At 49.2% G+C, this 27317-nt stretch overlaps 1 protein-coding gene across 6 annotated transcripts in view; it reads right to left on the reverse strand.

Moving 5' to 3' along the window:
• The window catches only part of IGSF3 (immunoglobulin superfamily member 3), a 94514-nt gene that overhangs the window by 64659 nt on the left and 2538 nt on the right, over nucleotides 1-27317 (reverse strand). The window contains exon 1 of one of the 6 annotated variants that reach the window (XM_086717925.1): nucleotides 5919-6917. The exons of the other annotated variants lie outside the window; for them this stretch is intronic. Within the exon in view, the coding sequence (XP_086574051.1) occupies nucleotides 5919-5961 (43 nt within the window). The 5' untranslated portion in view covers nucleotides 5962-6917. Of the gene's footprint in view, nucleotides 1-5918; nucleotides 6918-27317 lie in introns of those variants that run through there. 6 annotated transcript variants of the gene reach the window in all.

The following is a 27317-nucleotide window of genomic DNA, read 5'->3' on the forward strand; positions in this document are numbered from 1 at the left end:
GCACCTCCACTTCATAGAACAAGCCTCCCCACAGGTGCCTCACCACCCTCCCCCCACCCACCAGCCCACCTGAGGCCTCCCACAGCCTCCTCCAGCAAAGGGGGGGGCCCTGCCCTGCAGACAGCCCCACTCCACGACCACCTTCCCTACACCAGCTTTACGGTTCCTTCCATTCTCAGAGGTGCTCTGGGGAGCATGTGTTCAGCGATCCAAATCTCCACAGCTTGATTTTCATGCACTTCTGAGTTGGCCCTGGTTCCTCCCTCTCAGGCCTCAAGCGCATCAGGAGGAAGGCTGCTGACAACTCTTCCTGAGCTCCCAACAGTCTGCATGCACTTCTGCCTGGAAGAAATGCTGGTCTCCGGGATGGATGAGGCCACTCTTAGCATCCCAGGTCTTAAAACTAGAAGAAGTATTGGCACCGCTGGATTCTCAGCTTCTAGAATGGTGCCTGGTACCTAAGAGGAGCTCCAAATATTAGTTGACTGAATAAAAGAACGAGAAGGTCCTGGCCTAGCTTGGAGAAGGCATGCTCTGCCGGGCCCCCTCTCCACCAGGCACCAAGGCCTGAGAGGTTGCAGGATTCGGCCAAGGTCAACCAGCACGCCAGGGACGGAAACTGGCACCCCATCTCCTGCCTCCCGGCACATGGCCCTCCTTCTGCCCAACCTCAGCTTTCTCACCACCCACCCCTTCCATGTTCCAAAGACAGCATCTCCACAAGAAGTCCTGGCCAGCATCCAGGAGTATTTTTCTTCCTGGCTTTAAAACCAACTGTGACAAATGGCTCTGCCGATCTGGGCCATGAGGCTGAGCAAATGGGACTGCGATTCACACTATTAACTTAAATCCTACTCGATGTTATTTCAAATTAGGGCATTTTAACCAGAAATTACAAAAAGCATTGTTTGGCGGGGGGAGGGGTGCGTTGATAAGTTTCCAGCAGATTCATTTACAAATCTACTTGTTCCTGGCCACCCTTGGCAATCACAGATTTTTCTACCCACTCCCTTTACTTCCGTCCACACAAAGCCCTGACTCAGGGATGTAAAGAATGATTCTTGGGGCCCCCTGGTCTCACTGCCCCCTAAGCCTGACTCCCCACACCTGTGGCTCATCTCCACTGATGGCAGCCCAGATGGAGAAGCTCTGTTAGAAAGTTCTTCTTTACTCTGAACTGAAATTAAGCTCAGGGGTCCTGGACACAGGACGAGCCCAGCCACTTGTCTACCCATTCAGTGGGTAATAACTGAGCACATTCTAGGCACGAGACACTGAAACAGGTACTAAGGCTACGAGAGATGCACAGGAACCATCTTGGTGCTCAAGGAGTTTGCCATCTAGAAGCTCTGAAGCTTCTCCTCTCCAGGCTGGACAGCCCAAGATATTCCCCTGTTTCTTCTAAACAGGCTCCGGTTTGCCTCTGTCCCTCCAAACGTGTTACCCAGAACCTCATGCCGTCCCCCACCTGTGGTCTGACCGGCATAGAGCAAGCAGACCACCACGCTGGTTCTAGACACCAAATTTCTTTCTGTGCAGACAAGACAGCTTTGTTTGGTGGCCACACCACATGGTTGGTACCTGCCAACTACAACCTGCCATCCTTCCCACAGCCTCCGCCTCTCACACTTGTGCAGCTAAGATTCCAAACCTCGCCTTTAGCCCAGTTCTATCGTAACAGAATGCAGAACATCAGCCTACCTAGTTTTTTGTCTTCCTTACCATCCAACATATTTGCTGTCTCTTCTTGTTTTTAAGTTCTTTAAATGACTTTAGATGAGTTATGACCTTCACCTTCATCAAAACTCACCAGAAAAAGTGCAGAATGGTCAAGGACAGAACCCTACAATACCCTAATCCAGCCAGAGAACTATGAACAGGATGCTTGGGCACAAGACCTCCACTTGCCTGTCCCGCCCACAGGTGCACTGCATCACCATGCCTCTTGCTGGCACACACAGTAGGCATTCTCAGGAAATGCAGTTTGATGCCAAGTCCTAAGCCATTCCGCACATATTAAAAATACAACTGAATTTTAAGAAAATGTGTTATTCCCAGGGGCTCCACTCTGCCAGTCCCTTCTCATCTAAATACCTCCACCTTGGTCTTCAAGGTGTCCAAATCCCAGGCCCGCACCCCCAGCCATCCGATCTCCCCCTGGTCCTTCCAAAATTTGCCAATAGGCTTTGCTTACAATGGTTTCCATCCGCCTGTGTTGGTGACTGAACAACAATAAGGACAAAGGAGGAGGAAGGAGGGAAGGAAAAAAGGAGAACGAGGAAGGGGGAGGAAGCAGGAAAATAACAATAGCGGCACCAGCTAGTCTCAGCACTGAGTCCTGCCAGGCCCTGCTCTAAAGGCCTCACGTGGGGCACAATTAGCCCTCACGACAACGTGAGGTCGGTGCCCTTCTCACCCTGTCTGCAGATGAATGTGGCGCCCACAGGGTAAGTAATCTGTCCAGGGTCCGTACTCTGAACCGTTCTACCTGCATCACTGCCCAGGAAAAAGTAACAGGTAGGGGGATGGGCATGGGCTGAGGCACCAACCAGATAAGGCGCTAACTGCACAGGGACCATGGGAGGGTGGGGTCAGCCTGGGGAGAGGCAGGGAGGGCATCTCGGGAAGTAAACAGGAGTTAAGGACAGGCAGCCCAGGGACAGGTATAGGGAGGCACTCATCCACACGTGAGGGCAGGGCACACGCAAAACCAGAGGATAAAGGGTGAGTTCGCCAAGAGGACTAGTGTGGGCTCTGGCTAAAAGGCCAGGATGAGCACAGGTACACGGAGCACAGCTGCAGATGGACAGGCAGGGACCAGGTCTTCAAGATGTATGTCTTGGTATAAAGATGGGAACTCCATCCTGCGTACATCTGGTCACCCAGGCCTCATTCTCCAAATCCTACCTCCTCCGGGACCATCTGTCCTACTCCGGTGCAAGCCTCAGGCGTGGAGATGGGTGTTCAATGACTGCAGATGAGGGGAAGGAGACCGCATCTAGGACCAGACTACATACAGGGAAGGAAGAGTCCCCCTTTGCCCCTCCCCCACGCTGCTCCCACCTTCTCCAAAAGAAGAAAGGAAGCACAATGTAATTGCTTCTTCTATATCTTGTTAAGTCACATCATTAAGGCTTCATTACTTGGCTTTTTCTAAGTGTCAATATAAGTGTCTGGAAAATACGTGGAATCGTGGGCCTCTAGGAACCTATTAAGTTTAAGGGGATCCACAACCCACTGTCATCGAATGACAAAATATGCATTTTCTCAGGAACGGACACGTTTCTTAGCTTCAGTCTAGATGCTAATGACATCATGCAACAACAGGAGCCACCTCAAGTTCAGAAGACTGAAAATAATTGCACGTTTCTTTAATTTTTGAATGAAGAAGCATAAACACCTGTGTCTATTCCAGGACTGTCAAATCCTAATATTTTGCCACACTTGCTTAATGTTTTTTTTCCAAGGAAGTAAGCCCTAGAGATGCTGCCCGTGTCTGTATTTCCCCCTCCTCAGTCCCATTCCACCCCCGCCCCCACTGCAGAAACAACAACATCCTGCACTTGGCATTTATCACTCCCGTCCGTTTTTATGCTTTTACTATAGATGTATAACAATATAGAGTTTCTGCACATTTCAAAATTGTTTAAAATGTCATCGCTGAATGCACTTTGCATCTTTTTTTTACTTGACAAAACATTTTTGAGAGTAATCTCTGTTGACATCTGTCACTCCAAGTGCATTCCTTTTGATTGTTGCATATCATAGTCCCTTGTATGAATATTCACTGTATCTATTACAATTTATCTATTCATTTTCCTGTTGATGAATGCTTAAATGGTTTCCGACCCTTCACTGCAATGAATATTCTTGTAATTGTTCATCTAAGGGTATCTTCAGTCACGCTACGCGCTGCCCAAATCGCTCTGCAACACTGGCACACCAATTTACATTCCCAAGGTCAGGGTTTAAGTGTTCCTTCTGTTCCAAGTCTTTGTCAACTCCCTGGTATTGTTTGGCTTCTACATTTTTCACCAATCTGATGGGGACAAAATGTTACCTCCTTGTTATTCTGAAGAGGGATTTTAAATGCAAACACAAATTACTGAAAAATGCAGCCTAATGGACAAGAATTTTCCACAACACATGGGCAGATAATAAGTGTTCCTTGGGTTTTCTGGAAAATAATACAGGAAGGGTAGGAAAGGGAATGAGGGTACAGATAAAACAAGACTGGCTGTGAGCTGATAACAGCTGGAACTGGGTGATGGGTGCGTGGGGGTCATTATCCTACTCTCTCCACTTGAGTATACGTTTGAAGTTTTCCACAATAGGAAATTAAAAAAAAGAAAAAGCAGTAGCAGCATCCAGAGCAAAGATAAACCTCAAAGAAACAAGAGCAGTGATCACGGCAGAGAGCAGCCTTCTGAGAGGGCAGAGGGCAGAGCTAAAAGGGCAGCAGAGGACAAAAGGAAGCTTGGAGAAGGGCTTTTGAATTGTGTTATTATGATTTAAGTCAGAAAAGTTAGGAACGGTATTCATCCAATTAGTGTTCCTAAAATGTTACCAGACTTTTAAGTACTATTGGTAGGATGGTCACCATTAAAAACCACCCAAGATGCTGTTCCATAGAATTTTACTTCGAAATACGGAACATTTCGTGTGTTTTCATTCTTCCAAATTTGTCTTTTAACAGGTGCAAGAATTATCTTTTTAAAGAAAACTTCAGAATGAAAAGAAATTGGTCCTCAGGCTTCTGGTTCTGACGTCTGGAATGACTTCCATAAGGTAAGAGTTCATATTGCACATTTCTGAGGGCAACTTTACCCTTGATGAATAATATTAGAATTCTAGATGCCTCCAAGCAGCTAGAGCCAGGAGGACCTGAGTCCCTATGCTTAAGGGGCAGGGGTCCAGGCCTGGGATATGAAAGATAAACCTAAAGAAACAACAGAGTGGGATTCAGGGCAGAGCAACATTTGACCAGGGAGAAAGCTAAAAACTCCTGTTGCACGGCGAGGAAGGAAGAGCATTTTGCTCAAGTGGATAAGAAAATGTGGAAAAGGAAAAGCCTCCGCCAGAATTAGAGCCCATGGTTTAGAGCCAGGAGCTCCAGGGCTGTCGGGGAAGAAGTGTCCTGAGCTGCAGGGCGTGGTGGCAGCAGGCAGAACCCCTCGGGGCAGGAGGCCCACTGCACCATCATCATTCACTGCTGTGTGCTGGGCCCTGAGAGCTCAGGGTGGCAGACGTCAGTGGGGGCCACCAGGCCACCTGCCAGGGAGCCCATGGCAAACACCGCTCAGCAAAGGCATTTTCAGGCTCCTCTGCATAGTGTTGCCTTAAATCATCCCCCGTCTGGAACCTTCCCCACCCCACCACCACCTTCCTCTGCAGCCTCCACTCCCCCCACCTCTGCCCCTAAAGCAGTTATTCATTAGCCACAGGGATTTACCTCCCAGTAACAACAGAGGCTGCAAACTCTCTTTTTGGTCCAAAAAGCACAGTGAGAGGTACTGGAGTTGTAGAGCCTCATTCGCCAAATGCTACGCGAAAGCTCCAGAGTCAGATCATCCTGTCCCACTCCCTTGTTCACAGAAAAGGAAACTGAGCTCAACCTGTGCAAGGACAGAACAGTGAAGAGCCTAGCAGTCAGGTTCCCCAGCTGATCCTGCCCTCCCCAAACCCGCGCTCAGCGTTCTACTCTGTGACACCAATGTTTCAGACCAGAGGACCTGTGCTTCCTTCATCAAAGAACACCTGTCAGTATCACGTGGCCATGTCACCTGTCACATGGTTAGCTCCTGACAAAGGGGCTTAGAGAACTCAGGTCTCCGGATTCCCAGATTAGAGCTCCTGTTCCTCCCACAAGGCTCCCCAAGACCCATCTTCCTTGGCAATCCAGCAACTTTGGTACTCACAACCCTGGGTGACCAAGAAATCCCACTTGCGATGGACACTCATCGTGTGGCCTTCAGGGGCCTTGACTCACTCCCCTGACCATCCTTTGTGTCCTTGACTCCTGGCCGCTCAGCAGTGGCTCAGTCCTCTTTTGTGCATTTATTACTGTCAGTCTGTGAGAGCAAGCAGGAAGTTTCCATGCCCCAAGCTCTCGGAGGCCGGCCTTCTCAGCTGACAGCGCCCTGGGCCAGCCTACCCCAGTCACAGCGATCCCAGAGGAGAGCTGGAGGAGGTGGCTTTCGAGTGTCAGGGCAGTGGCCAAGGCCAAGTCTCATGACATTACGTGTGTACACAAGACACTATCCCATGGACAGTGCAGCTGACCCTTGAACCCCCCGTGCAATGCGGACCATTGTCCCTACTCCTCAGTGAGGAAGCTGAGGTCCTGAAAGGTCTGATGATTCACCCAAGGTCAGGAGTTAGCAGGAGTCAGGGGGAGGGCAGGAAACCAACACTTTCCATTTCAAGGGCAGGACAGTGAAGAGCCTAGCAGTCAGGTTCCCCAGCTGATCCTGCCCTCCCCAAACCTGTGCTCAGCGTTCTACTCCGTGACACCAATGTTTCAGACCAGAGGACCCATGCTTCCTTCATCTGGACCCCTACCAAAGAACACCTGTCAGTGGTCCCCACACAGGAAATGCCACCACAAATAAAGAAAAAGGTAAACCCAGCCACATGCTCCTCAAACTCCTTTTCTCTATTTCCCCAGGAGCCACACCAAGGCCAATGATGATTTGACAGCGTCCCTGTCCATTTGGGACTGCCAAAACATCAGGGACCTTAACTGGAAAGTAAGGCAGGAAAACCGCAGTCACTGGGCACCTGTTAAGGAGAGCCCCAAGCAGTGACTCCAAATTACGAATCGAGGTGATGGCAGAGAAGAAAGCCAGTGAAGGAGGCTGCTCTGGGCTGCCAAGGGCCACCTGGAGAAAACCTCTCTAATATCAGCTGGCTCCAAATGTTAAGACTTTTCCAGAAACCCCACATTAAAAGGGCAGGCTCTGTAACTGGTTACTATAACCTAGCCACTACACGAGCCAGCTATGGAACCAAACATATCTACAATCAGTTGACTTGAGGGGATATTACCCTTGAAAACATGGGTGGGTCTCAGCTACTCTGATGAAATCTTCAAGAGGAAAAATGGAAGTTTCCCTAGTGAAGAAGAAATCAAGGCTCAGACTACAGGGTAAAATCCTGTTGAGTTTCCAGTATGCTGGCCTTCCCTAGAGACTTCAAACTTGCCAACCACAGAACCACAAGAATTATTCCAAAAGTTAAATCTCTGTATGTGTGCCTGTGTGTATACATATGCATGTCTGTACATATATGTATACATACATATATATGCGCACATGCATACATGCATATATGTTCATGTTATAAACGTTTATGTTCTCTTTCTCAGGAGAACCCTATCTGATACTGATTTTTGTACCAGGATGCTTCTAGAGGAACAGAATCTCAAATATGTGTTTTCCCAAATGGCTCTGGGCTTTCTAGAATTCTCTAATCTGAATAAATATAAAGGCAAACAACTCTTTAAAAAGAAAAAGAAGAGGAAAGGAAAAGTGCAAGCTCAGTACACATTAAAGTGATTATCAGCCAGTAACACCACAGCAGCTAGTGACCCTATGGGATGACCGGAAAGGCCCCAGGTTAGAAGTCAACTGTGCTAGTCCCCCTTCATACTCTGCTGGTGGGAAAGGAGGATGGCAGAGCCACTGGGGAAGACAGTCTGGCAGTTTCCTATAAAGTTACATGTAAACTCGCCGTATGACCCAGCAATACCCACTCCTGGTATTTATTTACCCAAGAGAAACGAAAGCCTATATCCACACAAAGTCTCGTACATGAAACAGCAGATTTATACTAGCCCCAAACTGGAAACAACCCAAATGTCCATCAACGGGACATTCTGTCCATCACAGAATGCGATCTATCCGTACATGCAAGCACACGGATGAATCGCAAAAGCATTATGCTGAGTGAGAGAAGTCCAATTCAAAAGGCTTCATACTGCAGGACTGCATATGGCCGACACTCTGGCCAGGACAGCACTGTGGTAACAAACACCAGATCTGTACCTGCTACCTCTGAGGGTGTGAGGAGGGAACTTCCGGGGGCAAAAGTACCACTCTCTATTGACTGTGATGGCGGTTCACACCAACATCCCTCAGCGCTCATGGAACCATACACTTAAGACTGGTGAATTTCTGTTGCATGTTAATTACCCCACAATAAAGCAGATTAGACCAATACTCGGCTCCTTTTCCTTAGCAGGAAGTGGTTTGTGCTGGCCGTGACCTGGAGAAATCACACAACCTCGCTGTGCCCCGACTGCCCCATCTGGACAAGGGGTTGCATGACAGTCCTCTGACCCGAAACTGCAGGGATGAAGTCAGAGAATGTGTGTGAACACACAGACTGGACTGACTTGGGGGTTAAATAAATGTCAGCTTCTGCTTCCCTCTTCAGTGCAAAGGAGCCACCCTACCGATCCATAAACCTTCCGGGTCAGGGGTCAGGGATGCACCAGAGGGCTCGGTGAAGACCAGGAGAGCAGGCTGTAGCCTGAGTGGGACACAGGGTAGAGGGAAGCCGTGGATATGGCTGCTCGGGGGCTGGGTGGGGGGGTGGAGTGGGGAGACCGAGAACAGCACAGAGGGGGTGGCAAGGGCCGGACAGCTGTGGACCGTTTTGCTCAAGGCCAGCCTGGCTGGGCCCTCCAGGCCTCTCATTTCGCCTGCCTTAATGAGAGGTCGTGCAAGTGCCTGCCCACAACTGCATCATCTCCTCCTGTCGCCAGCTTAAACACAGAGTGGAGCTAGAGCAGGACAAAGTCTCCTTTATAAAACACTGTGGCTTGTTCCCACTGCCGTTTGAACCCTTGGGCTCTGTGACACGGAACACCAGCTTCGGCCACTCCCCGTCACTTCCCACAGGCGCCAGGACAGTGCATTCCCGTGCCTGGCTCCTGGGTAAATGCCATTATCATTGCCTTCAGGGGGAGCCAGAGACTTCTAGGGGCTGAGGTCAGAAAGCATGGACCCGCAAGACTCCTAGGAACTTTCAAAGGCTCGGAAGCAAAAGGTGCCAGTTCGTTAGTGTGTCTCGTTTTACTTCACAAGTTCCTCTTAGCACAATACGCTGACCAGCCGCGACACGGGTAGTTTCTGGCTCATAAAGAGCGCAGGCGAGAATTTCCTCAAGTCACTGGAGGAGAGTAGGAGGGAGGCAGAAAGCGGCCACTGAAGAGTATTCACAGGATACCAACGTCACCAGAGGCAAAAGCAAGTGAGTTGTCAGTGGAGAAATCTAGAGGAGGGAGACGGCGAAGTCTGGACAACAAGGGAAGGGAGGGGAGCAAACACTGGGGTTCCCTCGGGTCAGGAGCCACTGCCACCAGCAGGAAAGTCCGGCACTGGCCAGCCTACTCTTGCCTGTGGGGTCCCTGTGCTTCAGGGGATGCTATCCCAGGTAACACAGGTATCCATTTCCCCAAGCCCCGCCCCCCCACACCCCAGCACGCCAGCCAGCAATAAACAACTCACTTCCGCAGGACACTCTAAACAGATACTCTAGGATTCCTTACACTCAAATGCCAACGCACATTCTTTCCATAAACCCCAGCACGGTGCGTGAAATGACATCAACACCGCTCCCTGAGAGCACTGGAAAAGAACGCAAAATGGGGGAAATCCTGAAGAACAGGCAAGAGAACAGGAGCTCGGACAGAAACAGGAGCTTGAGCAGATAGAGGAGGCTGGAAGCGAGGCCGGCTGACACACCGCCTAAGCCAAGGCGCAGAGGCAGAGGGCTGGCGGGTGGCAAAAGAGGTGGGGCAGACAGGCAGGCGAGCCCCAGGGGGTAGGGCCCAATCAACGGGGTGAGGAAACCCCCTCAGAGCTGTCGCGGCTCTCAACGTCAAATGAGGCCAAGGCTGGTGGACACTCCGCGGCCAGTGGATATGTTCAAAGGCTCAGAGATTCTTGGAGCCCTGCTACGGTGGCCTCGCCCAGACTGAAACAAGAACGGCAAGATAGCCTAAGGAATGTGACGACAATGTGACAATGTGGTCCAAAGGTCTTGCATTAACGGCTCAGCAACTATGTACTGTGGCTTAAATCCAATCTCCAAATGGCCAAGGCAACCTGCCACCAGTCAGCTGACCAGGGAGGCCCCCTGGTCCTAAAGGACAACTTCCGCTGAGCATTTACCAGGCACCAGGCACGTGCCAAGGGCTCTCTCCCTAGGGTGGCCCCATTCAATTCTCCCACTAACCCACATGAGTGGCTCCTATTGTTTTACAGATGAGGAAATAAATGGGAGCTTAGAAGAGTTAAGTAGCTTGCCCCAAATCCTACTGCCGGCTCCCTAACAAATGCTTATTGAATGTGGCCTGGCTAGACAGATGGAAGGGTGACTGGAAGGACAGATGGACAAAGGAAAAGGCCAGGCTGACAGATGGCTTTGGTGTCATCTCCTCCTGGGACGACACGTGGACCTTCTAGGCCTGTCAGAGGAAACAGGGAGAGCAGTGGGTAAAATAAGGGCGGCTACCCATGAACAGACCGGTACCCACAAATACTCAGGACACCTCGGTTTTGTTGAAAGTGGAAGACAAATTTAAAAAAACGTTAGACAGAGGAACGGTCCCTCCATGTCGTTCAGTTTTCAAATTCATAAAGACAAGCCCGAGGGGCCAATGCCTGGCTATCCCTCCGTCTGAAGGCTTTTCTGCTGGGTCTCCGTGGGCCTCCAAGTTTCCAGTTGGACGAGAAACAGAGCGCACCAGAGATCGCACCCGGAGCAGGAGAGGCGCCTCACAAAGGCCCTTCCCCTGCATCCAGCTCTGCTTTGTTTAAGGCAAGATCAGATTCGGCATCTGCACTTTTACTCGCTGCCTGACGAAAACCAGATGTCAAATGCCTCCCAGCGCTTCATCAGGGCCCCTGCCCTTAGGAAAATAGTGTGAGTCAGCCCGGCAACATGAACCCGGCCGTAGCAAAGAGTGGTCTGGGCCCAGGGCCTGCCTTGCTCCACACACTCCCGAGCCTTTAAGAAAAGGCACATTTCCAATCTTCTGAGAAGAGGAAGGTTAAAAAAACTGGGCTTTGCACCTCGTTCTTAGCTTACCGTGGAGCTCTGGAACTTTTTCCTGAAGCTCCCTGTCTAGACCCACCGATGATTGAGACGCTCAAGCTGGTCACCAGTGGATACCGGCCACCGAAACGTTCCCCTACACAAGCCACTGGACACGCTGGTACCCCTGGAGAGAGCGTCCGTCTCCCTACCACAGCTCGTGGGCAGGGAGCCACTACCCTGGAAAGCTAAAAGGCTTTGGTATTAGAGGCAAGAAGTAAACTCACCCTCCAAGACCACTAAGCCCCGGAGGTAGAACGAGAGGCAGCCGGTGAGCTCTAACCCCTTCCACGCAGACCTCTGAGCAAACCGTGTCAGAAGTAGGTGCTGAAGCGTAACCTGAAGACCACGTATCACCTGGACCCTGCACAAGCAGCAGGGAGCAGCGCCACTCTGTTACAGCTTCAGGTCTGGCTTCCACCACCACGACTTCCCGGCCAAGGGCAGAACAATCAAAGTCTTATGCTGGAAGGAGGCCCTCCTCCCCCTGTGACGGTATCCGAGGCCCGTGGCCCTTGGCCCCCAGGATGCTTGGGCCTGGGGGGGAGGGGAAGGGGGGGAAGAAATGCAAGAATACTGGTTCTTAGCTGCCTCCGCCAGGAGATGACACCTGCCACTTCCTCACCCATTTTACTGTCTAAGAACAGGCACATGACCCCACAAAACTGTGCAGATCTGGAGGGCTATGCGTGTATCTGCGCTGTCCCTGACACATCATCGTAAGCCCTGGCCTCTCATTCCCAAGGCCTGACCCGTATTTTCAGATGAATTCAAGGTCCCATTACTTAGGTCTTCCATCATTACCTCAAAGCCTCAGTGGCAAAGACCAGACAGCATCGTCCTAAAATCGATCCCCTCTTTCAAATGTCCATTTTATGTCATCACGCTCAAACACTCAGAGGCAGCTTCTAGATGTCCCCCTTTCTCCGCATTCAATCAACCCGTCTCTCAGCAGTTCCTTCACTCCTTTACAATTTTCCTCCGATATCTTCCTCTATTTCCTACTGCTGTCACCTCAAACCTCACCACCTATAACCGAATTATTCCACTCAGCTTTTGCTGTCTTCCCTTCTAACCGACCCGGCACATGGTGGCCTCCCCCTCCCCCTCAAGGTCCCCATTCCTAGCTTCTCCCCTGCTCACAACGCCTCTCACTGCATCCATCAAGGGTCACCTTCTAAGCCTGCAGCTCGCCGTGCTCTAGAATCTGCCTGTGGAATTAGGACGTAATCTCGCCGTTCTCTGACAGCGCCTTGGCCACTCCTATCTCTGCAAGTCTGCTCATGCCATCCGCTGCTCGGAATGTCCTCCTGCTCTTCCCACACAAATCCTAATCCCACCTCAGGATCCATTCCAAATACAATCTCCTTGCTCCAGCTTTGCCGGCCAAGGGACTTCCCTCTCTCCCTTCTGGCTCACCATGGGGCTGAACGCTGGCTCTGAATAGTGTGCCTGTGGATGATAAGCTGAATCGTACTGTTTTATGAGAACAAATCCTTATTTCCTGCTCCTTTGAGGGAGAGTCTAATACAGGTTGCCGTCAACTATAAGTAGCCAAAAACACCAACTCGACTGGCTGCAACAGAGAAGACAGAAAGTATGGAGGCCAGGCTGTCAGTGTTTAGTGGTTCTGTGATCAAGGACCCTGGTTCCTCACCTCTGAGGGCTCAATAGACTTCCTTTCCTCATGGTGATAAGATGGCTGCCTCATTTCCAAGAATCTAGTGGAAGGAGCTGTCCTCCTCCTGTGTGTGTGTGTGTGTGTGTGTGTGTGTGTGTGTGTGTGTGTGTGTGTTTTGAGAGAGAGACAGAGATATTACCAGTGGGGGAGGGGCAGAGAGAGGGAGAGAGAGAATCCCAAGCAGGTTCCACACTGTCAGTACAGAGCCTGACACGGGGCTCGAACTCACGAACCTCGAGATCATGACCTGAGCCGAAACCAAAAGTTGACGCTTAACCGACTGAGCCACCCAGGTGCCCCTTCTGTGTTTCTTTTTAAGAGAAGACATTTTTCCCAGAATCCCCACAGCAGACTTCTCCTCATATCTCACTGGCCAAAACTCTGCCAAACGCCCATGTCTAAACTATGGGCCTTTATGACTGGCTTAGATCAGTCGACTTTTATTCTGGAGCTGGAAGCAGGGTCACTTTTCCTTGAGTAGCACAGAGAGAGAGGCATGACCTTCAAACCAAGTCAGGGCTCCGCCGTCAAGAAAAGAACGGCTGCCACGTAGGCAACCAACGGCATCTGCCAGAGGCAGGGACCGATGTCACATATTTGTGTTTTCCTCACTTGCCACCCCCATCCTGTGCTGGCACATAAGGGTGCTCAACAAAGAGCTGTGGAATTGAGCTGAACTAGAAATTATCCTGTGGGTGTGAGAAAATAGCATGATAATAGAGTGGACACAATTGGACATTTGTGCAGAGAAACTGGAGAGAAGGCCAACAAATCCAAACAGATGCAAAAAAAGTACTTAGCAGAGGAGGTTTGGGGAAGCTTCGGTCCAAGCCCTAGGCTGGACCCGACTCCCAGTTCCACAGATACGGAGTAGGCCACAGGCCAGAGCACCAGGCTTCTCCCAGCAGGGCCCAGCTGGGCCTTCTCCTCAGTTCAACCCTTGCCTCCAATGGGCCAGCGATCTACAGCCAGCCCACAACCCATCAGGCACAAAGGAGGCTCACAATGAGGACAGTCGGTGCCTAGCAAGTAACTGGGCACTTCGTGGGCACACACAAATGCGTTGAATATGAGAACACGTGAGGTCTGGGCCGTAAAAGCGAGGGCTCCCTCTGACTCTGGACTAAAGGGACGGGTCTTTCCATTGCTGATAGGTCTCCCCTCCCTCCTTTCTCTGGGGCCATCCCGCTCAGATCTCCTCCTTCATGTCAGCTTTTCCCACAACCTCTCCCAGATTCTCTGGGCTGCTGACAGCACCTGAGCCTGGGAAACGTGCCAGGAACTGCACAGAAACCATACCAAACACAAGGCTCCAAAGTCCCATCGAGGCACCCTATCTACATCACAGGTCCCTGAGTTTCAGCTCTTTGAAATTTTAAAATTCCTTTTCCAGTAGGGTAGCAAGCATGTCCTTGGCTGAAGAAAACCGTGTGAAACGCAGCATGCTCCCAGAGTTCATTGATTACAACGCACAGTCAACATTCGATACATATTGACTCAACAACTAGTACGTTGAACCATATGACGCTGTTGATATTCAATGGTTTCTGACCTACTAACGTGGCAATGTCACACAATTCAACCTAATATCTACTCCACGCCAGGCAAGAGGTGAAGGAGGGGCTTGGGATGCCATGATCAACAAACAACACACAGATACAATCCCTGTCCCGATGGAACTTACAGTCTGGTGCGTTAGACCGCTAATTAAAAAGTAATACACCGTTCAGCTTCACTACTATAATTAATTATACGTGTACTTATTTGTGGACTTGCTTGATTTCTTTGCTAGCCTGTAAGCTACATAAGGGTGCTGGCTGCTGTCTTTTCTATAGAACACACTGCCAAGCACACAGCAGAACACATTAGATAGTTGTTAAATTTACTAATTCATGTTAAAATACACACGTGCAGGTGCTGTGGAAGAATTGGGGGGTAAGGATCAGGGACTCCACTAGCTTGGAAATTCCAATATTGCTAATAATGTCAAATTAGGTCTTCGTGAAACAGGTATTTATACCACATATAATTGACCGGCAGTGTATTACACAGGGTTTCATAGGGACTATTTAAAATACTTAAGAGAACAAACTGTTTTCAAGCACAATCCAGTTTTTCAGAAACTCCATTTACATAAACAATTGGTGCGCTAATTGCAAATCATTCTTATTTCTCTCCTAAAGCAGGATCCCCTAAGGATCTTTATTAGGCGCTCGATTAGCCTAGTTTGAGTTACAGTATTTACTTAAAAGTAATAACAGCGAAGTTCTTGAAAAATATTTGGTAATTCTAACATTTTACTGATTCAAACCAATCCTCTTTGTTAGTCTATGTTGCTAGGGATTTTACCGTCACATTAAGACAAAGTACCGAAGTCTGAACCTGCAGTTCGCCAAATTCCTCTGCAGGACACTTCTGACAGCAAGAAACTGAGCCAACATCAGAAAGGGGTTGAAACCAGAAAATCAAGAAAGGACGATGTGAAAAGAAACTGTAATCCAGTTTAGTCTAATAAACGACGCACATGAAGTCACATTCCAATGATAAGCAGAGCACGTGAAAGTTTTAGGTCCTGCACCCTCGAACCTGTCACGGATCTGATATAATGTAATGTAATGACAAATGTCAGTGAACACCGTGGACCAGCAGGCCTCTTATCTACCTCGCAGCCTCTCCTTGAGAGCCAGCCCCGGCCGCACTGCACAGACACCAATGAGCTTGGACGGTATCTCCGTGCGCATCTGGCCTCTCGTTCTCTGCACCGGCTCCGAGATTTGCTAACACACTAGTCACATTCACGGGGCGTCTTGAACTCTCTCGACATGGCAAATCATCAGCAGACCCTGTCCCCACGCCAAAAGCAAACAAAAGCCCGTCGCCGGCAAGGAGGACAACCCGGTCTCTCCGAAGGATGCCAAAGTCCCCATCCTGCCTCCTTTGCAGAACCCTGCAAATCTCCCCGATGCAGGCAGGATGAGCAAGGCGTGGGGGAGATTATGCTCTGAATGTCTTAAGAGATTAGTTACTTAAAATCCTCCACATGACTTCAGTCAGCCCCGTTACAGATGACAGAGTAAAAGCCTACTTGATTAAAGCCGAATGCCTATACATTTGCAAAAGGCAAAATATGGAGAAGAAAACAGGAGTCAGATTACTGATGGGCACGGCATCAGCACCAGGACGTCAGGGGCTGCTGAATAAATCATGACAAGGAGGCACATGCAGTAATCATAGATTCACCATAAATACCGCAGCCCTCAAGGCTCTCATATTTACTTACTTTCCCCCAAAGCATAGACTGGATCCGGCCTTGTCCTCGAATGAGGCCTGTCTCTCCCCAAATTCCAAATATGGGAAATGACAGCTCTTCTGTGGCAGGGGTAAAAGTGGGAAGGCAAATGTTTGTATTACGTAATGTTTTAATTTTAAAACAAAGACTGTGTATGCCAGAGACTCTCTCTTCTGTTCGGGGCGTTTTCCAGTCCTTCTACCACTCTCCCCCAACCCAGGCCACGGCAGTCTTTTCCTCACCCCCAGAATAATTCCCCTTTAGGATAAAAGGATTACATGTGAGATCCATGAGGATCCTTTCAAAATACATTCAAGCCTAGAGGCACTTGAGGTCTCTGTGTCCTTCCTCCCTTCGAGAAGTCCGCTGAGGGTGTGTGAGGGGACAGCTATTCAGAAGAGTTGGATTCATACAAGCGTGAGACAGGAGTTACAGATGCTGTTCCTCTAGCCAGAAAGGTGCCAGGACACCCGGCTAGGGGCCACAGCCCCCGTTCCAACAGAGGGACGGAGAAAGAACCAGGCAAGGCGCTCAGATGTGATCTTGTGTTTCTGTAACGAAATAATAGAAGGCAGACGGCAAAACGGTCCACCATGCCATCTTCTGTACTAAAACATCAGAAGACATTAAGAAACTGTTCAGCACATCATTTCCAAACAGCATCATAAAGAGGGTTGCCTGGTTTCGGAACGAGCCTAGACAGAATGACTCTACCTGCACAGTCACTCCCTATAGTTTATTGGAGACGTGTCCATCTGGGAAGCAGAATTCCCAACAGACCAGCCATCCCCAAACCAACACAAAACCACCGCGGAACAAAACCGATGACGAACGCCAGAAAGGCCTCCGAGAAGGATGGCGCCCTGTCCCAGACGCTCTGCGGAGCAGCGGCCACCAGCTTTGGGGTGGAGGGGACTCCCACCAGGCACAGTTTCCAACCCCGAGTCTCAGGGAACTGGTGGAGACAGGAGCAGCGCTGGTGAAGCTGGAGAGAAGTGGATGGATGCGTGGGGAGGGTCAGCCCCAGGTCAGATGACGGCACCTGGCAAGAGCCTGGATCCCACTGAGACAACCCAACAGTTTCTGGAAAATGGGGCCGACATGGAGAGGGCCCTGAGCTGTCCCCACAGCCTCTCCTCCCAAGGCTCTACTGGGAAGCAGGGAGGTGGAGTCCTAGGTCGGGGACGTAGCAACCTTCCCGCCACCACACCCCCAACATAAGGGTGCTCAGGAGAAAGCCCGGTGTGGATGTGTCTCCTGTCTGACGACAAGTATGTGACTGCTCTAGTTCTCTTCTGTTCCGGCTTTCTAGAAATTCAGAGCTAAGAGTGAGATTCCCAGTTCCCACAGACAGACAATATCCCCCACAGTTAATAAGGGCATTCTACATCTCCAGGACTTGGGATATTTGTGTATTTTCAAAAGAAAGAATCTGCCCTCGCTGGGCCACCCACCCCAATCTCCCCCAATCACTGGTACTCCTCTTTTAGTCATCAAGGGCCCTTTGTCACAGCCGATGGGGTATGTGTAATCACCACTGCTAAAGAGGTGACAACAAACCAGGAGGAAAAGACGTTAAGTAACAGGAAGAGAAAAGATTTTGCACCTCAGGGACAGAAAAGAGTTCCCAAATGTCAGAGTGTTTTTAATTAATCTATTTATTAAGATTTAAAAAAATACTGGGGCGCCTGGGTGGCGCAGTCGGTTAAGCGTCCGACTTCAGCCAGGTCACGATCTCGCGGTCCGTGAGTTCGAGCCCCGCGTCGGGCTCTGGGCTGATGGCTCAGAGCCTGGAGCCTGTTTCCGATTCTGTGTCTCCCTCTCTCTCTGCCCCTCCCCCGTTCATGCTCGGTCTCCCTCTGTCCCAAAAATAAATAAACGTTGAAAAAAAAATTTTTTTTAAAAGATTAAAAAAATACAGATCAGGTGACTTCTTAGAACATGTGTCATGATTATACCTTTTAATTCCTGGTACGTGAGAAAACGGAACAATGAGCTGCTTGTAGCCAGCACTCAAATATTTGCTGAATGAACAGATAAAGTCTTTTTTTTTTATTATTTTTTTAATGTTTATTTATTTTTGAGAGAGAGAGAGAGATGGCGCATGAGCAGGGGAGGGTCAGAGAGAGAGGGAGACCCAGAATCCAAAGCAGGCTCCAGGCTCTGAGATGTCAGCACAGAGACCAACGTGGGGCTCGAACTCACGAATCATGAGATCATGACCTGAGCCGAAGTCAGGCGCTCAACCGACTGAGCCACCCAGGCACCCCAGATAAATAGCCTTTTTAGGAAAGTGTTGCAAGTAGTTTCTAATGGAACAGTGGTCTTGGGATGGGCGGTAGGAACATCAAACCCTGCTGTTGAAGAAAAGCAGACTGGACATGTGAACCCAATGACCATCCCTCCAAAACGGTAACTATTTTAAAAATCTGGTGTAAAGGTGAACGATCCAAGAAACCTGCATGTGCTCCCAGGGATTTAAAGACAGTCATAACCAGCGAACCTGAGAAGTAACCCAACACTTTGAAATGATAATCTTTTTACAGAAACAGCCGCTTCTGCAGGGCTAGAGGAAAAAGTGCTCTTTTAGGTTAAGGTCTTAAATGTCTGGTAGCCAGCAACCTCAGTGGCAACATTAGTCCAATTCATTCTACACGGAAGAATCACTTGGGAACTGAAAATGCAGGAAAACTGGGGCACCTGGGGGGCTCAGTCAGTTAAGCATCCGAATTCAGCTCAGGTCATGATCTCACGGTTTGTAAGTTCAAGCCCCATGTCAGGCTCTGTGCTGACAGCTCGGAGCCTGGAGCCTGCTTCCCATTTTGTGTCTCCCTCTCTCTCTGCCCCTCCCCTGCTCACACTCTGTCTCTCTCTCTCTCTCTCTCTCTCTCTCTCTCTCTCTCTCTCAAAAATAAATAAACGTTAAAAAAAATTTTTTTAAGAAAATGCAGAAAAACTTGTCCAGTTTTCCCCCAGTCTATGAACAAATAAAGAACTTGACTGAATTAGACCCCAAACCCAATATTTATGCTTGTCCTCTTAACAAGTTTTAAATAGGCTTCATTTTCATTCAACATAATTTCAAAATTATAATGAAAACAGTCAACAAAATATGTGTGTACTCAATTTGTTAAATTTATGTGCTTGGGGAAAAAAGAGTCCGAATAAACAAGTCAATTATTTTCATTAAATACATTAAAATTTAAGGGCAGTGTTTTTATTATGACTCTTGCCTTAATACATCAGGACAAAATTATTCCACGATATAGCTATTGAATGAGGCTCACTACTCCCCCACTGATTTCACAAATTACAGTTCCAACTAGCTATAAAATAACCAAATCAGTTCTGATATGGCCATAAAATTAAGCCTGAAAAAACAGTGAGGCAAATCACCCCTTTAAAATCAAGTGGTTGGGGGCGCCTGGGTGGCGCCGTCGGTTAAGCGTCCGACTTCAGCCAGGTCACAATCTCGCGGTCCGTGAGTTCGAGCCCCGCGTCGGGCTCTGGGCTGATGGCTCGGAGCCTGGAGCCTGTTTCCGATTCTGTGTCTCCCTCTCTCTCTGACCCTCCCCCATTCATGCTCTGTCTCTCCCTGTCCCAAAAATAAATAAACGTTGAAAAAAAAATTTTTTTTAAATCAAGTGGTTGAACAATACGTTCTACATGATTCCATTTATGTCAGAAAAAAAAATCTATATCTGCGTGAGTATGCATGCATAGAAATTATAGAAAAAGACCTGGAAGAATATATATCAAACTGTCAAGAACATATATCAGACCTCAATAAGGGGCATGGGGTGGAGAGGGGAACTTGCACATTTTACTCTCTGTCTGTACCGTTTAGACTTTTTACAACAGAACTATATTCCCGTGTTACCTCTGTCAACAAATTAAAATCCAAAAAAACAAAGCAAACAAATATAATCTACCTTCTGAAATTGAAACCAATCTCTCAGGACCTTACTTTTATTCAACACGTTACCCTAAAGCACCGTATTTGCTGTTTTAAATTACGACTTAATTCAAATTAAGTCTTCAGTGACATTTAAGATTGATGGCATTGTTACATCTAAGACGTTGTGAAGTTTCTCTGCAAGTCTTTTAAGGGGCGCCTGGGTGGCTCAGTCGGTTAAGCGGCCGACTTCGGCTCAGGTCATGATCTCGCGGTCCGTGAGTTCGAGCCCCGCGTCGGGCTCTGTGCTGACAGCTCGGAGCCTGGAGCCTGTTTCAGATTCTGTGTCTCCCTCTCTCTGACCCTCCCCCGTTCATGCTCTGTCTCTCTCTGTCTCAAAAATAAATAAACGTTAAAAAAATTAAAAAAAAAAAACAAAAAAAAAAAAACAAAAAGAGGAGTAGGATGTCCCTGAACAGGACAGGTGTAGTTTGACCTGTAGCAATGAATACTCAACTCCAGTCTCCCGTTCCTCTTTCTACGGAAAGTCGCCCTAGCAAAGTCAATCGAGGTCACCAAAGCAACCAATTAATGGCAAACACCATCGAGGGTATCCATGTCCCCTGGGGTTCTCAAAGTAACCCGTGGGGTTGTCAGAAAGCCGGCCACCTTGGACATTTCAAAACACCTAACAATGACAACACTTCCCCTATCATGGAGACACAAGGCTAAGACCTAACAGGCAAGGCCACGTGGGTCCTTTGGTCATGGACTAAGCAGAGTGCCAGATTAATTTTGCTGCAGAGATGAACTACATCACTCTACCAAGGGTGAGCAGCCATACTGGTTACCACATAGGAAAAACAGATTAATTACTACTTACTGCTGACAGACAGAGGATTTCAAATGTATGGGGCTCCTGAGGGAAGGGAAGTTCATAAAAGGGGTCCGTGAGAAGGAGGTCAGCAGCCTGCCTCATGACACATCTCTGTCCCCAACACACCACAGGCAGGATCCGGTGCCCTGCGGGCAGAGACGGCGTTCTCTGAAGACACCATGAGAAAGGAGGTATGGACTGTGCTCCAGAGAATGGGAAAATGGGTATTACAAACAAAAACAGTAGCAAATACACAAAAATAACGCCAACTTAAGGCAATGCTGAACATGCTCCCAGACATCAAGGCATCATAACGGGAAAGAACACACAACTGGTATTGGATCTTTTGCCCCATTTTAAGAAAGGAAGGCCTAGGGACCTGAAAGTCAAGGGGAAGATGCCACCACTAGAAGTCAGGACAGCAGTTTGAGTTCACAGTTTTGTCAGAATGTCGTTGCCCTGGTTTTTGATGGGTACATGACAGCTCGTCCTTTGGTGCAGGAACAGGTCCCCTGGACCCCCACCTCCGGCCTTCTCTCGCCAGTGGTCCTCCAGAGGACCACTTCTCTCGCCAGTGGTCCTCCAGGTACCCACTTACAGCTCTCTGGTATCTTCCTTCTGTCTCAGGCCCAAATATCCACACTTCATGCCGACCGCTCCAATTCTTACCAGCCAGCGCACTGACATTCAGGCTCCTCCACCCCTTGAGAAGCCTTCTCAAAGCAGCCCGATGTGCCCAGGGTGTCCTTCACCCCACAATTCTGCCAGGACCTCGCTCTCCCATTACTTAAGAAATGTCTAACATTCCAGCTTTTCCAGAAAGCCTTTCCAGACTGACCACTCATAAGCTACTCCAGCCTCAATCTCCCTCGTGGACAGAGTTTCCTCACTACTCCTGCTGAGCTGAAAACAAGAACAAACTTGCCTGGCCCCTCCCTCCCCAAAGGACACCTGTCTTCCATCCTCAGAGAGCACAGACTATCAATGTCTTCCTCTCCATTTGCAAAGTGATTTACCATTTGTTTTACGGCTGGCCTTAGATGATCATCCCCTAGAAGACAGGGACAGGGTGGCGTTCAGCAAAGCCTGGGTCACTGGGATGACAGGGAATAGGGTATTTGGATGAATTTAATTAAAGGGTTAACAGAGGATTAGACAGAAACTTTGCTTCAACTCTCGTTATTATAAAGCCTGTTATAAAGGCTTTTGAAATACATCTGACCACTTTCCAGCCTGAGTAGAGTTAATATAATTTAATCTGTGATTTAGGATCTTACAGTGCCCTGAGGCTCATCATTCTCTTCTGCTACTATAATTACAGATGCGGAAGATGTAGAGACTGGACTGACGGTGCCCTGGAAGCCCATTTCGAGAATAAATCCTCGCTACCACATCTTGTGAACTCGGCCTTTCGGAAAGTGGAGTTCAAAATAATAGAAACAAAATCCCACTTAATTGGAGGTTCCAGTTAAGGGAGGTCCATTGCCACAGTCTTTGTTAAGTCCCCACCACTGTGGCCCACAATTAGCCACTTAATAAAGCATTCCTGATGAAGGAATTTGGCAACATGTGATTTTCTACAAATGTAAGCTTGATTTTGACGCAACCACTCATTTCTTTGAAAATCAAGGGGCATTCACACACAGGTGTCCTAAATTTCCTTAAATTAAAAACCAACCCTTCACGAAGAGTTAGCTGTGCTCACTTCCAAGCCGCAAAGAAACAGGTGTCCAATCATAGCAAATGAGGAGCTCCCAAAGGAACCTCAAAATATTAATCAAGGAGCCATAACAGAGGAGGCACAAGGCCGGGGACCACGGGAGGCCAGCAGTGAAGCCACTTCATTCAGTTTCTAGGTCGGGGCTCCGCCGAAGTGGTCTGCCTGGGCCCTAGGGGCTCAGTCTAAGCCCAAATCCCAAACGCATTACAGTCGAAGCCAGTTCTCTGTGTCCTCACCATCCGAGATGAACTGGACCCTGAAGACCCCTGACAGTCATTTCTCTGAACCCTAAAGGGCCACTCTACCACCATTATGACCACAGACTCCTCAGCACCATCAGGACTCTACTGGGAATAGAACGCTCCCCGCGTGGAAACCCTGCCCGTTTCTGAAAGCCAATAAAGTCCTCTCACACAGCATCTTCCCAGCAACCGCTGCCTACCCTGAACTTTACTTTGAACTTCACAGGGGTCCGTGAACGGAAGTCAGGAGGTATGTGAACTTGAAGAAAAAAAAAAAAAATGACAGCTTTATTTGCAGCTAACCTCTAAGTGAATGCGAACTGTTTGATTACAAATGTAGGCAACCACCATGGCGATGTCTCCAGGACCTGTGACTCTGTCACAACGCAAGTCACACATGCCTTCACATCACCTCACAGTTGACACAGATGCCTCAACACACCGTTTTCATTCTTCACTGTGCCATAATTACGGTAATTGTTAGAACTGCTGTTTGAGCTAGTTATTTAATGTGCTCCTAAGAAGCGTATTGCTATGATCCCAAATTTGTTTAATGTTTTGATGACTGTATTTCAATAGAACTCATTTCCTCTGTTAGTTGATGTATTTTTATTTATGAATTTCAAAGTGTTACCCAAAGAAAGGGTCCATAGGCTTTTCCAGACCGCTCAAAGGACCCAGGGACACAAAAAAGGTTAAGAACCCCTGTTGGGTGGTATAAAAGCCCAGGCCCTGTAGCCAATCTCTAGCTCTTGTCCTTTGAGCAAAATGATTTTAATTCCCTGAACCTTGAGTTTCCTTATCATGATCAAAGGAGCTGACACAGAAACCATTTATTCAACCAAAAAATCAACTCAATGCCTACTTTGTGCCGGTACGCGCAGAAGGCCGAGTTCTGGGGCTACGGCAGTGAACACGCCAGAGATGGTCCTTAATACAGAAGGGCTTGCTCTGTGAAGGGTTGAACGGTGACTGGCACATGAGCATTCTATAAACACTGCAGAACAGGACTATTGCTAAAACCACAACACTGCCTGCGTAATCATATGCTGATTTATGTTGCTTCCCGAGTAACAACTCTTGGCTCATCTGGCTCAGGCCCTCCCGATAAGGCTTCTTAGAGGCCAGGGGCTGGGCCTGGGTATTCACAGAGGGGCAGCGGGTGACATGGAAGGGCACAGGGTTTGAACCAAATGATCTTGGCTTCAAAACCCCGTGCTGCCGCTTACTAGCTCTGCCACTCTGCCGGCAGCCCATAGCCGTCCCTCCAAAATTGGCTCTCTCCTTCCCCAGCAGTAACACAACCCTGTTTTTAGCTGTACGCTCGGAATGAAGGATGGTATTTCCCAGCCTACCTGGCAGTCACATACAGTCACGTACTCGAGTTCTAGCCGATGGGGATAGAAGCAGAAAAAGAGATGTGTGCAACTTTCAGGAAGTGTTCTTAAATTGGGAGGTCTTGCCCTTCACCATTCCTTCTCCTCCTCCCCGAAGGCTAGGGCCAGCACAGCCTTCTTAGACCATGCCATGACCTTGGGAATGGAGGCATGCACATGGAACAAGACAGAAGGGGCCTCCACACCACTGTGGAGCACCGTATGGAACTGGGGGACAGTAGTCTACTGAAGCAAGTTCCTTAAGCTCCCTGGACCTCAGTATCTCCACCTACAAAAAGGTGACCATGTGAGACATCTATCCAGTGAGGCTATTCTGAGGACTTAACAAGATAGGGCTTGCTTCACAGCAAAGGCCAGAGCCAGGAGAGGCGGTACTGTTCTGCTGCTATGCAAAATGCAGGAGACCGGGGCGTCTTCACAGCCCTGGGTGCACAGAGGTGGCTTGATAATTCACACAGCTGAAAGGCATCCTGGCCCGTCTAGTCCTCCTGACAACAATTCCCTTCTCCGGTGGGGCGCCTGGGTGACTTAGTCCGTTGAGCGTCTGACCTCAGCTCAGGTCACGATCTCACAGTTCGTGAGTTCGAGCCCTGCATCCAGCTGGCTGCTGTCATCTGTCAGCTCACAGCCCGCTTCAGATCCTCTGTCCCCCTCTCTCTCTGCCCCTCCCCACCCCCAAAAAAAGAATTCCCCTCCCCAGCACCCTTGTTAAATGGTCCCCAGGAAAGGGAAGTGCACCACCCCTGGGACAGCTGGTGGGGATGCTGTTTGTTCATCCATAAATTACCATCGTCAGAGCTCTTCCCCCTACTGCCCCACACTGCCTCGCTTCTCCCTTCTGCCTTTGATCACGAGTCCTGCCCCAGAGCTCACACTCATCAGAACATCAAAGTACCTTTCGATCTCTTTCGGAAGAACCCTCTGGCCTCTACCCAAAGAAGCCTTCCCTAACTGACTGGGAGGTAGGTGATCACTGCCTCAGTCCCATCCTATTCAAGGGAGAGGCTGCCCAAACTCTACAATGAAATTCTCTCCCACTGTAGGAGAACCCATACGGCCACTAGCCAGCCACGGACTCTCCTGTGTTGATCCGGAGATGTTCCAAGCTCCTACATTTCTCCTTGCTAACACTTTTAAAGCTCTTTCATCTTGTTTGCAACATCAGCATTGGTCTAGGAGGGCATCACTACTCATGGTTATGCAAAGCCGAAATCTGCTTCATGTGCCTGAAGCTTATATTCATCTTTCCTGATTGTCCCCTTCCTGTTATTGCAAACACAAATCCTTTTCGGTCTCTCCCACGTGGCTGTCATCTTTCCATGTCACTGTCACTCATGCAGGCTGCTGCCAGGCACAGCCACAGCCTCATTCTCTCCTTTCCACATGCATGCTCCTACTCTCTCCCCTCATCTTCTGCCCCTGTCTCCACCCATCAGCACTGGTGACTTTACTATCCTCATGGCTCAACCAGGCCCCGGCAAAAGATGGCTTTGGAATTGGAACGAGGGTGGCCGTGGCAGCCAATGGCTCCCAAGTTGGGTGGGGCACCCCGAGCTACCAGAGAAAGAAACAAGACACAGTGGTCAAGGAGGCAGGAAGCAGTACGCATGTGGCTTCAGCAGGACAAAGACAAGGGCAGGACTCAGCACCCAGACAGGCAGAAGAGGAGGAAGCTGATCCAAATCCCAGACACTGGCAAAGGAAGGGCGCAGAAAGCACAGGCCTAACGATGTGGAGGGAGTTGCAGGCAGGTGAGAGATGGTCCTGTCCGCACCCTCACGTACTGTCATAGGGTGTTCTGCCTCGAAGTGCCATTTCTGGAGGCTGGCGGCACCCATGTCAGTGCCAGAGGACTCAGCCTTATCCTACTTTTTACAAACAAAATTATATTCCAGGTGTGTGTGACCCACAGGAGCATAAAACCTCAGGATTCTTTGCTCTTTGAAATTACACATTAATTTACGTTACACAGCAAGAATGCTGACGCATGAATCAGCCCACACCAGACCGCAAGCGGGAAGTACGACCCCCAACCTGGGTTCTGTTCCCTCCCAACACCTCCTGCTCTCCAAGGTTAACAGCAGAGTGGCAAGACCCCCTCCTGGCCATGCTGAGAGTCGCAGGGGAAGGGGAGAAGATGAGACTCCCCCGGAGGGGTGTGTGCAAAAACACCAGGCACGAAACCTTCCCACCCTCACCCACGTCTGGTCATCTGCCATTGCTCCCCTTCAAGGCCACCTTGACATTCATTTCCTGGCCCACGACACCTGTTTATACACGAAGCTGGGAGTGGAGGGAAGATAACAGTGTGCCCAAGCTCCACTCCAGAGTCGCCCAGAGGGCAAACAGCAGGTGGGGGGGGGGGGACCCGCAGGAGGCCACACATTTCTAGAGCAGCCGGGAGAAACAAAAGGCACAAAAGTCACAGTTCCCTGTTTTGCCTTTGGCGGTTCCTCCTCCAGCCCCGGTCCCACCCTTCCACCCAACCCTCTTTCCCACCTTAGCCATCCAACCCCGCAGGGCTTTCCTTGTTTGTCCTCGTGAATCCACATGAATCACTAATTACTGATTTAAACCCAGACACTAAGTGAATGACAAATACAGTATAACAAATACCACTAGGCTATTTAGGACTGGCGAACCCAGAGCTACCTGCCTTAACTCTGCCTGAACAGACAGGAGACACGGGACACTGGATCCTAACCCCCACCGGGGCAGAACACTGACTAAATTGCCGCCAGACCGGCGTCTGTGTGTGTGCTAGGGCGGGGAGGGCTGGCTCTAATGAACTCACACACTGCTTCTTTCACTTGGAATTACCTAGGGGAGCAGAGAGCTGGACATGGAAATTTTCAAAAAGCTCCCCCAGTGATTCCAACATGCGCCTAAGTTTGAGAACCACCAACTGAACATTTATTAGGTGTCCCAGACGTGTTTCAAAGCAGTCGAGATATTTAGGACACCTTATAGCCTTGAACTGGCAAGGCAGGCCTTGGAGGTATCATCCCATTTTAGAGATTCGCATGGCAAACGTGATGAGACTGAGATTCTAATCAAGTTCTCTAACTCCAAAATCCGTTCTTTCCGCCCAACTGTGAACTCTTGCATGGGTA

The sequence above is a fragment of the Puma concolor genome, chromosome C1 (genome assembly GCF_028749965.1).
Source record: "Puma concolor isolate L17-30 chromosome C1, mPumCon1.1.hap2, whole genome shotgun sequence".
Taxonomy (NCBI): Eukaryota; Metazoa; Chordata; class Mammalia; order Carnivora; family Felidae; genus Puma; species Puma concolor.